This window comes from Berghia stephanieae, chromosome 12 (assembly GCF_034508935.2).
Source record: "Berghia stephanieae isolate SIO BIC M18660-M18661 chromosome 12, UCSD_Bste_1.3, whole genome shotgun sequence".
In the NCBI taxonomy this organism is placed as follows: Eukaryota; Metazoa; Mollusca; class Gastropoda; order Nudibranchia; family Aeolidiidae; genus Berghia; species Berghia stephanieae.
Genome location: NC_088371.1, coordinates 34,907,686 through 34,921,987, shown reverse-complemented (window position 1 = coordinate 34,921,987; position 14,302 = coordinate 34,907,686). Strand labels below are relative to the sequence as shown.

The window sequence follows — 14,302 nt, the reverse complement described above, 5'->3', positions numbered from 1 at the left end:
AAGTCTGACATTTCTGGCTATAAATTCAATTTTCAACATCTTAACCATCCCGACTTAATACCGTTTTGAGGCGAAGGGTCACATATAAAGATCTTTAATTGAATGGAAACGGCTTGAAACGGTTTTCCATGCAGAGCTAAAATATAATGGTTTCAAGCATTGAGTTGACATATTAATGACAAATTGGTAATTTTAAAAAGTAGTTCAGATTGGTGAGGTTAGTAGCATATGCAATTTTTTTTTTTTAATTGAGGTTTTATATAGCGTAATATACACTAAATGTGCTCAAAGCGCTTTACATGGGATCCCTGGCCAACAGCAACACTTAACACAGGACGGGACATGACGCCTGTTAGGCGGTATAACAATTTGTTAGGACAGAGACAACGCTGTTAACGGCCAGGTACTCATTTTACACCTGAGTACAAAGCAAAAATGTGAGTAAAGAGCCTTTTCAAAGGACTCAACTATGCGTCGAGCGAGGCTCGAACCCAGGACCTTCCGATCCGAAAGCAAGTGTCATACCACAAGAACACATAGACCAAATTTACCTTTTTCCTCTCTTTCTCTATGGCTTTGAATTGTTCGTAACATTCCTCCAGCTTGGAGTGAAGGTCGTTGCAAGCAACGCTTCGACTGGGGGAGAAAAGGGAAAATAATACCATTTATGTAAAATGTTCATTTATTATTGTCACACCAAAAACATCCCAGGTTGTCTTCATTGTTTCGGCTTACATAATGACAACCATCATCATCATTATCATCATCAAAATCAACATCATCATTATCGTTGTTGTCATCATTATGATCACCACCACCATCTCCACATCATTATTATAAACATTATCATCATCATCATCATCATCATCATCAACACCACTACCATCACCATTACTACCACAACAAACACTACCACAATCATCATCATCATCATCATCATCATCATCATCATCATCATCATCATCATTATCATCATCATCGTCGTCATCATCATCATCATCATCATCATCATCATTATTATTAACATCGTGATCATCATTATAACAATCATTATCATCATCATCATCAACACCACTACCACACCATTACCACCACCACAATCATCATCATCATTATCATTGTTGTCATCATTATGATCATCACTACCATCTCCACATCATCGTCATCATCATTATAATAATCATTATCATCATCATCAACACCACCACCATCACCACCACCACAAACACTACCATCATCATCAAAATTATCGTCGTTGTCACCATTATGATCACCACCACCATATCCACATCATCATCATTATTAACATCATCATCATCATTATAATAAACATTATCATCATCATCATCATCATCATCATCATCATCATCATCAACACCACTACCATCACCATTACCACCACCACAATTATCATCATCATCAAAATCAACATCATCATCATCATTATCGTCGTTGTCATCATTATAATCACCACCACCATTTCCACATCATCATTATCATAATCATCATCATTATCATCATGATCAACACCACTACCATCACCACAAACACTACCACCACCACCATCATCATCATCATCATCATCATCATAATCAACACCACCACCACCATCATCATCATCATCATCATCATCATCAACACCACCACCATCATCATCATCATCATAATCAACACCACCACCATCATCAACATAATCAACACCACCACCACCATCATCATCATCATCATCATAATCAACACCACCACCACCACCATCATCATCATCATCATAATCAACACCACCACCATCATCAACATCATCATCATAATCAACACCACCACCATCATCAACATCATCATCATAATCAACACCACCACCATCATCATCATAATCAACACCACCACCACCATCATCATCATCATCATAACCCACCACCATCATCATCATCATCATCATCATCATAATCAACACCACCACCATCATCATCATCATCATCATCATCATAATCAACACCACCACCATCATCAACATCATCATCCTACAACAACCATCAAGAGTTTTTTTAAAAAACCCTCAAACCTGTACTGTCTTGCATTCTGAAAAAATGTGTAGGGTCCAACAATCTCCAGAAACTCAGAGGTCAAAGGTGAGGTCAAAGTTGAATCCACCAAACCTCCAAAGTCTTGCTGGCTCTCTGCACTGTTGTTATTCTTTCTGTTGTTATTCTTACTGTCGCCATTGGTCTTGCTGTTATCATTATTATCATTGTTATTATTATTGTTGTTGTTGTTGTCCGTGTTTGTCCCATGAGCCAATGAGGACGCTGCGGGAACATTGCCTTGTCCAATCAAAGCAGACGACTGGCCGGCCATATTGTTGCCTTGTAACCCATTGGAGATGAGTGAGGAATTAGGGATGGCGTGTTGGTTTATCAGTGGTGTTTGAAAACCTGAAGCAAAAGTAATAATTTTGATAAAAATTAATGAGTAAGAACGAGTCAATCAAGCACATTTCCACAGATACACCATGCTCAATGCCCTTCACAATGTTTCATTTATTCCTCCAGCAGGACATATATCTGAACCCACATTTCCATTTCATACAGTACCAGTTGCTTGCTGTTAGACCTCCTTTTTGTAATAACACTCTTACTCGGTTATGTGGTCTAGTGGTATGACACTCGCTTTAGGATCGAAAGGTCCTGGGTTCAAGCCTCGCTCGGAGCATAGTTGAGTCCTTGGAAAAGGCTCTTAACTCACAATCTCTCACCATACTCAGGTGTAAAATGAGTACCTTCCTTAGACAGCGTTGTCCCTGTCCGAAAAAAATTGTAATATCGCCTAACAGGCGTAATGTCGCGTCCTACATGTTAAATGTTACTGTTAGCCAGGGACCCCTTGTAAAGCGCTTTGAACACGTTTAGTGGATATTGCGCTATATATAAAGGCTCGATTTAAAAAAAACATTTTTTTTTTTACCCTTTAACCGTGGAATTTTTTCACTAAAAAATTGTGTATTTATTTTCATGTCCAAAAAGGGCATGGGGGTACACCTAATATAATGACATTGTGAGAACTGTGTTGGATAAGAAGACCCAAATGTTTGGTACCAAAATAAAGATCACTCTCAATGACTAAGTAAATGGAAAAATTGTGGAATAAAAAGTCTAACCTGCTAAAATTTACGAAACTATAAAGAAAATGCAAACAACGCAGTCTACGTTACTCCGCACAGCGCGAAGAGACCGATCAACGCATGACGCGTTGCTCAGCAGCTATAGAGTTAAAACTCTTACAATTACAATAGCCATCACTGCCTGCTGGAAGAATAAATGAAACATCAACAACAGCGCGTTGAACATGGTTAATCTGTGGAAATGTGTTCTATAAATATTCATATCAATTCAATTTTTAATGTTAAAAACATCTATTCTAATCTCACCCCTCTTCTATAATAACGCTTGATGCAAGAAGTATTGGTAAAATGCTCTTGTCCTCGGGTCCCTCATGAGAGGGTCAAAGGTAAAAATAAGGGTCAATTTGAAAAGCTTATTAAGTTTCATCTCACCCCTCTTCTGTAATAACGCTTGTTGCAAGAAGTATTGGTAAACTGCTCTAGTCCTCGGGTCCCTCATGAGGATCTCTTCCAGAAGCCTTTGCTTGTCTAGCCTTGTGTGGGCCTTGTTGTCCAGATTGATGCCATCAAACATACTTGGCAGATGGGTGGAAGATGACATGGGGTGGTGGTCCATGTTGACTGACATCGGATGTTGGTGACCTGAAGAAGAAGAATTCAATAATAAGAACCATACAGTCTGCTGTCGTCGCTTCTCAAAGTATGATCATATGACAAAGTATTGACCAATCTTAACTCACTTAATCCTAGAGATTTTTGCTACTTTTCAAAATTGAAAAAAATGTATTTAAAATGAGCATGTACATGGATAGTTTTATTGAACTACCATTAACATGTAAAAACTAAAAAACATTACCTTTGATACTGCGCCGATAATTTGTCTCATAAAAATGTAATAAATAGGCATGGGGGTAAAAGTAATTCGGGTAAACTACGGATATAGTCGGTGTTAGGGTTGAGTGAGTTAATTCATCAAGAAATTAATAAAACATACTTGCAAAGACAAAAAAGAAAAAAGAAAATTTAGAAGAAAAAAATCCGAGGTAAATAAGGAATTGGAACTGTTTTTGGTTTGGGTTTGGAATTATTTTTTTCTTTTCTACATGAACTGGACTTAATTAAAATTGAATTTATTGAATTCATAATAACAATAATAATAGAAATATAAATAATAATAACTACATAATAATAATAAATAATAATAATAATAATAATAATAATAATAATAATAATAATAATAATAATAATAATAATAATAATATAATAATAATATAATAATAAATAATAATAAAATAATAATAACAATAATAATAATAATAATAATAATAATAATAATAATAATAACAACAACACCAAACGACCACAAAATATCTAGAACCAAAGGGTTGCACATGTAAATTACCTGGTGAGAAAGGCTGCCTGGGTAAGAGATTGGGAGGGATGTGCCCTGTATTAGGATTAACCATGACACCTGGTAATCCTCCAGTTGTGGGGAATCTTGTCTGGAAGGGGTGGTGGTGATGGTGGTGGTGGTGGTGGTGGGTCAACATGGCAGCAAAGGGATTTGGCACTGGCAGGTGATTGGCCACCAATCCTGGTATCGGTGGCACAATCCCTCCACCTCCCCCACCACCACCGCTTATGGCAATGAGCTGGTCAGGGGTGAGGAATGATTGTCTGGGGTGGAGGTGGTGAGGAGGAGGTGGTGGTGGTGGAGGTGGGGGTTGGGGCGATGAGGATGTTTGATGTTGATGTTGTTGTTGTTGTTGTTGTTGTTGTAATCGTATCTGGTGCTGGATGTGATTTGCGAGTTGCCTTTGATGAATCTGTTGCAGAAGCCGTTGGTGGATCTGTTGCTGTTGCTGTTGTTGTTGCAAAAGTTGATGCGGAATGGGAAATTGATGCTGTTGTTGGTGAATTTGATGCATTTGGGAAGAAGGAGGTGGAAGTGGAGGAGGTGGTGGTTGGGAAAGAGGTTGTGTTTGTACTTGCTGTGGACTACTTGGCTGATTCTTGGGTCTGTTCAACTGCTGAGCTCCATCGCTTATCTGATCCTTATCAATTGATATCATAGAAGCTGTCGCAGGCGACTGTTGTTTACTGCTATTACTCGCTGCTAGATTAACCATCTGAAGGGTTTTAGGTGAGATTGCTAAATTTTGTTGTTGTTCTGGAATAAATATTGACGACTGAGGATGAGGAGAGAGAGAGGGAGGAGGAGGAGGAAGGGGAGGGATAGGTGAATGTAGAGCGTGGTCAGTATTTTTTACGGCTGAGTGGTTGAAATGAGAGGCAGGGAGCGACGACAGTGGTTGAGGTGTAACAAAGCCCGAGTTAAAATTTGACTTTGCAGAGGTAGATGAAGGAGACATTGATGAAATTGATGGAGTTGCCGACGACATCATTATTTGTATTTGCTCATCATTGTGTGCAGATGTGTTCATATGAGACAGTGGAGAATCTGAAAACGAGTTGCTTTTATCATTGTCATCGCTGCCCCTATTTTGATAATCGGTTGCCACGTTAGTGCTGTCCTGTTTGTTGTTTGAGTCTAATCTTCTGTTTGAATCAGAGCTGTAACCCAAACTTCCATGATCCTTCATGCCACGGGGTGAATTCTGAATGGGAAACAACTCATCTTGGTCTTCCTTTACTCCAGTTTTCTTGGTATATGATGAAATCTTATTGAAGATAGCTTGCTGGATAGCTGAGATTGGTCTTCCAATACTTTTGTCACCAAAGTTGTTGTTTGTTGCAGAGAAAGCACTACTGTTGTTATTGTTGTTTGCTGAAGCAGCAACGGTGGGTGAAATAGTTTTGGTGGTGGTGGAGGAGGCTGTAGTGAAGATGGTGGTGGCTGTGGCAACTGTCTTTGCCTCAGGGCTGCTTCCAAATTCTGTTACTCCTACACCTGTGTCTAAAGAATTTGGAGAACTCATATTTGACCACGGAGAACTGAAGCCAGATGGGAAATTATTGTACTGTTGGGTTAAAGATGAATACGATAAAGGCGATGATGGGAGATGAGGAGAGAGTGAGTGAAAATTGCTGTCCGAAAATGTCTGTTTTGAAGAAATTTGATGCATATTTGTGTTTTCCATATAATTAGTTTTCCGTGGTGAGTTGCAAGCGCTTGATGAATAGAAGTCCAAGGAGTCGGCTGGCTGCAGACTTCTGCTATTATTATTGTTATTATAGATGTGATGCGGTGATGACGAAGATGCAGAGGATAACGGCCTTGTTATTGTTGCTGTTAGCGTATTCTGCGCAGGGGAGTTAATTTTGGGAGATTGTGGTAACCGTAGAGGGGATTGGCAAGCTGAAGATGGCATTCTGTCTGTCTCGACATGTAACGGGTGGAATTCTGATTGCTGAAGACAGAATTAAAAGAAAATTAAATTTTTGCAGAATTTTAAAATAAAAATAATACTTTAGAAAAGATAGTGGATCATTGATTTGAGGACTATTTTTATCATTACGTATTCTCCTATCAAATTTCTTAACTTCAGCCTTCAGAAACAAAATCACTTAAAATAAATCTTTAAAAGCCATGAAACCCATGGGCTCAGAGCTTAACCTGGTCTTTATCATAATAATAATAATAATAATAATAATAATAATAATAATAATAATAATAATAATAATGATAATGATAATGATAATGATAATAATAATAATAATAATAATAAAATAATAATAATAATAATAATAATAATATAATAATAATAATAATAATAATAATAATAATAATAATAATAATAATAATAATAATAACAATAATTATCATCATCATCATCATCATCATCATCATCATCATCATAAACCATAATTATGATTAGTTATTTATGTAGCGGTCAAACTCCGCAATACCTTTGCAGGTACCCCTGCAGCTGATGCTACACTCCTAGGGAAGAATGACAAATCTTCAACAGACATGGCACCACCATCACCCTTGTGTGCTGCAGCATTTGTCGGAATGCCGGAAAGAGACGTAGGTCTGTAGTAAGCATGGTCGAGACTACCACCCTCCATATTAAAGCTGTTTGGTCTTGGCCTGTCATTAGTCACTGGTGCTTTTGGATTAGTCTTGTCCTGAAGGGCGGGAACAAAATGTTAGATATAATATGTGTCAGTGCATGATATAATCAGTAGGAAGGTGAAAATTTTGGATTTACATTTTTTTTTTTTTAAAAATTTTATTTTGCTTTTTCTGAAAGAATATGCTGTCCAGAGCATTTTAATCTTTATTTGAAGTAAATCGGGTGATTTTTCATGAAGTTATGGTCAGATGTATGGGAAAGATATCCAGCAACTTTTCTCAAATTTTATACTTTTTCAACTTGACTGGCTGTAAAAAATATTTAGAAGTGAAATTAAGCTTTGATATTTCCCGAAGATGTACAAAAAGGGTTGATTTAATCATTTATGACAAGAACTCATTTTGGATAAAAACTGACCTTCTAACTAAACTTGGCAATATCTCAGTTCAAACCTTTTCACCATCCAACTGATTATGTCATTCACTGTAACATATTCTGTAGATGGTTTGTTTCCGTTGATCAATATGATCACGTATGTCTAAGCGCATTATTTTTCATGATCAAATTTTTTTTTTTTTAAACCACATTAGAATAGCCATTAATTCATTTATTTAAGAAAGACATCAGAAAAGTCAACATTTTAAATTTAAAGAAAAAATAAACATCAGATTAGTCAATAACTCAATAATTTATCATTTTTTAAAAGAAAGACATTAGGTACTGTGATGAAAGCAATGACTTTATTACTAACCTCATGAGGTAGTGGAATGCGAGGGGGAATTGGAGTTGAAGAATCGTAGGCTGATCCATGGTCATTATAGAGTTGCATGCTGGGATTTGTAGAGTACCTTTGATTGTCTGCTAGCCTTCCACTATTCAAATTAGCCACCATCATCATCATCGTCGTCGCCATCTTTTGTTGGGTCATGTTTTCATCATTGAGGTTACTGGTGTTGCTAATACTATTAACAAACTGGCCAATCTGGTCAAGGTTGCTCCCGTTACTACTACTGCTACCGTTGTATCTATTTCTATTACTGTGAAGGTCGCGGTCATCTTGTCGTCTTTGATCTTGGATTACAGAAGACCTTTGAAAGTTATGACTAGAGCTGGTGTAGATCGATGATGGTAAATTGTACGTATGCTGTGAGTTGTCTGGTAATGGTCTGGACAAGTTTTGTACGAGGGATGTCTTAGCATGTGGAGTATTCAACTGTGATTTCCTGCGATGCTTGTCACTATTTTCATCACAATTGTTAGTATTATTATTATTATTGTTATTGTGACCGTTGTTGCCAATTATATTGTTAATATTTTGCTGACTACTACTAAAATTATGGCTGCTGTTGCCCTGTTTTTGTTGTGCAATTATAGAAGTGCTTTGATGTCTTGGATCATTTACTTCCTCAGAACCTTTCTGATCATGAACATTAAATGGAGAGAAGTTTTGAAATGGAATAGAATTGAATGGCAAATTTTCAATATTAGGGTACTTAGAAAAATATTCAAAAACATTTTTATCCAAAATTTCATTATTATTGTTACTTTCTTTGTATGTGGTCTTCTCCTGTGAATACAGTGTTGAATTTGGAAAAGGTGGGTACTTCAAAATGTCAGAAAAGTTTGGATCCAGGTTGCTGGCAAATTCCTCCACCGTATGATCCTCCAACTGCATTTGTTGTATACATCTCTGGAGGAATTCCTCACTCACTTGAGTGTCTTGGATCTTGAAAAGCTCAGCCGATATTTGGGTACCTGCCATCAGATAATCCGCATTAGAGTCGTAAACCTCTGTGTATTCTGGGAAATTCAAATTATTATCATCCGAAACTATATTTTCACCATCTCTATTTTTTTCTAAATTTTTTCCAGGGTTTGCTGTATTCGCTAAATTTATTGGATTTGCTCCAATATTTTCCCACTGCCTTGAAGAATACTCAGTTTGCTTCATTCCCTTCAGCTTATCATTTCCTGACAAAGATTTCATGTCTGAAATCATGTGGCTATCCCACAACCCTCCTGGATGCCTCATCGACTCCATGGTTGACTCTTCTGACCCATTATTGTACCGGTTGCCAGATAGTAATGGTGATGATTTTGCTGCAGATCTTGAGACTGATGGAGTTGAAGATGAAGACAATGACAATGATGAATTGGCTGTTAGCTGCTCGTGCAACAGTTCGGGATAAGCCATATTTTCCTTTCTGTTTGCCGATCTGAAATGTAATAATGTAATAAGAATTTTTAGAAAACACAAATTAAATTTTTTTATAAATATTTAATTGTAAAAAATAATAAATACATAAATATATAAAAACAAATAATGAATATAAATAAATAAGATAAATAAATAAATAAATTCAACAAAATTAAATATATGAATAAAATTAAAATAAAGACATGAATAAATAAACAAATAAATAATCTTTTGAGAATGCGTAAAGAAAAAAGTAAATACATAAATTTATAAATAAAAAAGCAAGACTTCTCATATCGACAAACAATCTTTTACCAATAGATAATCTAACATACAACTTTTCAAAATCATATTGTTTGAATCAATTCCTATAGATATTATATGCCTGTCCATTGTGTAATTGTTCATAACAAATTATAGCTCAATCACGATGTTGCCTTAATATACTTTCATCATTCATCAAAATCACCAAACTTACTTCTTCAATTTCTGCTCGGATTCGTCCAACAAACCATTATCGTCCCCCTTTTTGTCACCATCAGCATTCTCAATACCAGTGGAATGGCCACCCTTTCCTTTATCATCTCCAACCTCATCGTCTTCCTGTTCCAATGTACCTCCTTCCTCCTCAACAATCTTTGTGATGTAGGCATCAAACTCTGCAAACTTGTCGCTGGACGCACTATTGCCAAGACCAAAAGGGTCACCACCAGTGCAGGTCACGAGGTTCATGACCTCTGCTTCTCCCAACCTGCTAAGATAATCATCCATCTTGATTGTCCTGTTACAGTTGGTAGTAGAAGTATAAATCAGAAATGACTCATAATTCTTTCATGGGTGACTCCTCTTTCTCTTTCTTTGTATAACACATTTAAGCTGTTTTCTGGCAGTGTTGAAGACACACTGGTCCAAAATGGTGTTATTGTTGTCTGATTTACATGATTTGTTTGACTTCCTACATCTTATGGCGATTGTTGATTCAGTATCTTACATCGAAATAGAGACTAGACATTGATCCAGATTCTGTCATATCCATTTCAATCCTCGGGCAATGTAAGAACTGTTACAAAGAGAAAAAAAAAATAGCATTTTATGATATACCAGCAGGATAATCAATTTACAACCAAATGTAATATGTAATGTAATAATACATTATACGGCTTGTGCTCTAGTGGATCGGAAGGTCCTGGGTTCGAGCCTTACACGGCGTATAGTTGAGTCCTTGGAGAAGGCTCTTTACTCACATTCTCTCACCATACTCAGGTGTAAAATGAGTACCTGGTCGTTAACAGCCTTGTCTCTGTCTGAAAAAATTGTAATATCGCCTAAGAGGCATTATGTCCCGTCCTACATGTTAAATGTTGCTGTCAGCCAGGGACCTTTTGTCCCATAAACTAAATGTAACAATAAAATAGTAACAAATGTAATCCGCAGAACAGACGGGACACCATAAACTAAATGTAACAATAAAATAGTAACAAATGTAATCCGCAGAACAGACAAGACACCATAAACTAAATGTAACAATAAAATAGTAACAAATGTAATCTGCAGAACAGACAAGACACCATAAACTAAATGTAACAATAAAATAGTAACAAATGTAATCCGAAGAACAGACGAGACACCATAAACTAAATGTAACAATAAAATAGTAACAAATGTAATCCGCAGAACAGACAAGACACCATAAACTAAATGTAACAATAAAATAGTAACAAATGTAATCTGCAGAACAGACAAGACATCATAAACTAAATGTAACAATAAAATAGTAACAAATGTAATCCGCAGAACAGACAAGACACCATAAACTAAATGTAACAATAAAATAGTAACAAATGTAATCCGCAGAACAGACAAGACACCATAAACTAAACGTAACAATAAATGGTAACAAATGTAATCCGCAGAACAGACAAGACACCATAAACTAAATGTAACAATAAAATAGTAACAAATGTAATCCGCAGAACAGACAAGACAGCAATAAGGAGAATCCACATCGATAAGAGACAATCTTTTCATGCACATTAAAATTTGATTCCACACACTAGATTCCCTTAAATTCTGATAAAGTCAACCTTCCTTAAAGACAACAAATTTTGTATGGTCACGACGTGAACTATGCTGTGCAACAATGAGTAATAAAATAAACTGAATCAATGGTTTCGTCAATGCCTCCCTGTAAAATTACGCTTCTTGTGCGTATGAATTATTTCTTTTCAGTTACATTTTATCCAGTAATAAATGTCAGGGGTCTAGTCCATGGACTATGCAATCGTCATAATCTTATTCTGGCTTCTTCATGATACTGACAATTCAATTTTGGCTTGAAAAATAACTGCTAGAATCTCTTATTTTTTTAAATTTCTCAACACAATATGAAGTTTTCAAACAATAACATAACGCACCGCAAATCCTAGCTCTACAGTTTTGGTAAGTGTTCTCAATACAGGCAATGGATGACAGAAATAAAGTCTATCATGAGTGAGGGAAAAGGGAGGAATCATATGTTTTCGACAGAAATTGGGGAGGGGGGGGGGCATCTAACATAATAACCAGAACACAATGTAGAATTTTATTTTAATAATTTCTAAAAAGCTAGACCCCTGACACTTATTACTGGATAAAATGTAAATGAAAAAGAAATAATTCATTCTCACAAAAAGCGTAACTTTACAGGGAGGCATTGACGAAACCATTGATTCAGTTTATTTTATTACTCAATAGGTTTAACATTTGAAATAAAGAGCACTGTAGATAGAAGGCTTCTTAGGCTTAGGTTCTAAAGGTTACACTAAAATAATGTCGCGTTAAAAAGCAAGTTTCTTTGTCCCGTAGATGCATTTACACACATTAAAGATCAATTGATTACTATCTGCGTCAAAATATGTTTTTTGTTTACTTTCCAATAGAACGTTTTCAACCGTTTCTATCCAGACCAAGGCCAAGACGGAGTTCACACTCACAGGTGATAACACAAATATCATGATTTAGGTCTCACACTTCAAGAATATTTTCTATTTTTTCTAAGAATTCACACACATGACATCTAAATCTTAGTTATCTTGCGAAAACAGTTGTTTTTGGGGGGTTCAGATAGTCACTTACAGTCGTCCAATGGTGCTATCGTGATGTAAAATGCAAACTCCACCTATTCATGGCTGAGTGCCAAGTAACCAAAACAAGGCAGTCAACACAGTCAACAACAAGCTGCATAAACCAAGGTGTAACACATCGCTTAGGCAACACTACTTTAATCAACGTGTGATGACCGTGTTACATCTCGCCATGAAACGGTGACCAGCTCCAAGTGTCAACGCCTTCAAAATAGCTTAGTACCACTTCAGATTACATGTTTAGCATAGTTGTACCGCCATTAAGATCCATCAAAGGTTAGACTTATACAGGTCAAAAGATCTGTTAGGGTTAGGGCATTCAATTTATCAAAAGTTTAATTATAGATACAGGTCAAAGATCTGTTAGGGCTTTTAAATGATTTTATCTCGATGAACTGAATGCCAAGATCAGCAAAGGCACAAAACGCCTAATACGCTGGAAAACTATACTATACTATACTACTATACTAACACATCTCCCTGCCTTCTTTAACTACCACAATGGACCCAATCGACCGTATTCTCGATTCGCTTCCGTCAATACTGACCTCTAATCTATTGTCCGCAATGACACGGTTGTTGTCATCTTCAAATATTTGCAGAAATGAAATGTTATGCCTATGGAATGTCGCAGCTACACACTTGGAGATGGGTTGTTTAGTGTCTGTTGTCTGCTGTGATCAAACATCCGCTCTAGCCGACGTTCGTTGCGCCCCGCTGCGAGGAGACCCCGAGTGCAGATTACGGCCGCGACATTGCGAGGGCAGTCTCATCGACAAGGCATAATAATAATAATATTATCAAAATGACCACTGGATAACAAGGTTCGAAAAGGCAGATCAATGATCGAAGTAGTTTATTCTTTCTTTATTTAGCTCTGTACCCTACCATTTAAAAGATATTTAAAAGGCCTAAGAAATTAACGTTTTTATTTTCTATTTAACTCAATGCATCGGTTACGAATAAAAGACAAATTAATTTTTTTTTTAAATTAAATGCAAGATAAATTGACATGTATTCGCTCTCAGCAATAATTTGTTCAAATTCCGCAATAAAATAAATGACTTTTTAAAACTCAATCGGTCCAACTGGCAATATTTTAGAGTTGTGATGTGCACGCAAATTTGAGTACTCGCTGCATGTCGCACGCGCGTTCGTGACTGGCACGCCCTTGCCTTTTATTTTTTAACTTTGCACGCCAGCCAGTGTGTAAACACAGGAATGTCGCCGGTGGCGAGTTCATTGAGTAAGCATAATTAGATTCAAAAGCAAAACAGATTCTTGGGCGCATTATACAGTCAGATCCATCATTTAAAGATTTATATATATATGTTTTCAGCATTATTATTATCATCATCATCATTATCATCATTATTATCATCATCATCATCATATTTTTCATTATATATCATCATCATCATTCATTATCATCATCATCATCATCATCAATATCATCATCTCATATTATTATTATTATTATTATTATTATTATTATTATTATTATTATTATTATTATTATTATTATTATTATATGTTTTGTTGTTTTTTGTCGTTGTAGTTTTGTTGTTGTTTTTTTCTCCAAAAAGCAACCAATTCGTTTATATTGCTGTATTACCACGGGCGTAGGGTATAAGGATTATAAATGACACTAAACAATAAACCAAGAAATAATTTTAATGAGTTATAATGACTGATAATGATTATTCCTTCATCATATTTTTTTTTTCAATCTATCATTCATTTGACGATGCAGGTCAAGGTCTACGTATTTTCAGGTCTGGTGACTGGTTACAGGCTCATTGTTGTAATGGAAGCAGTCTCAAACCAA

The 14,302-nt window shown here is 36.1% G+C and overlaps 1 protein-coding gene across 3 annotated transcripts in view; it reads right to left on the bottom strand.

Moving 5' to 3' along the window:
- LOC144958364 (uncharacterized) overlaps window positions 1-13,636 on the bottom strand; it is a 19,525-nt gene extending 5,889 nt beyond the window's left edge. The window contains exons 1-8 of one of the 3 annotated variants that reach the window (XM_078890322.1): window positions 13,023-13,636; window positions 9,831-10,412; window positions 7,907-9,371; window positions 6,986-7,207; window positions 4,518-6,486; window positions 3,548-3,757; window positions 2,060-2,429; window positions 552-636 (exon numbers count right to left, since the gene is read on the bottom strand). In XM_078890322.1, coding sequence (XP_078746448.1) covers window positions 552-636; window positions 2,060-2,429; window positions 3,548-3,757; window positions 4,518-6,486; window positions 6,986-7,207; window positions 7,907-9,371; window positions 9,831-10,123 — 4,614 coding nt within the window. In that variant the 5' untranslated portion in view covers window positions 10,124-10,412; window positions 13,023-13,636. Of the gene's footprint in view, window positions 1-551; window positions 637-2,059; window positions 2,430-3,547; window positions 3,758-4,517; window positions 6,487-6,985; window positions 7,208-7,906; window positions 9,372-9,830; window positions 10,413-12,260; window positions 12,428-12,466; window positions 12,984-13,022 lie in introns of those variants that run through there. The other 2 variants (XM_078890323.1, XM_078890324.1) reach the window with 2 other exon arrangements.
- Between the last annotated feature and the right edge of the window lie 666 nt (window positions 13,637-14,302).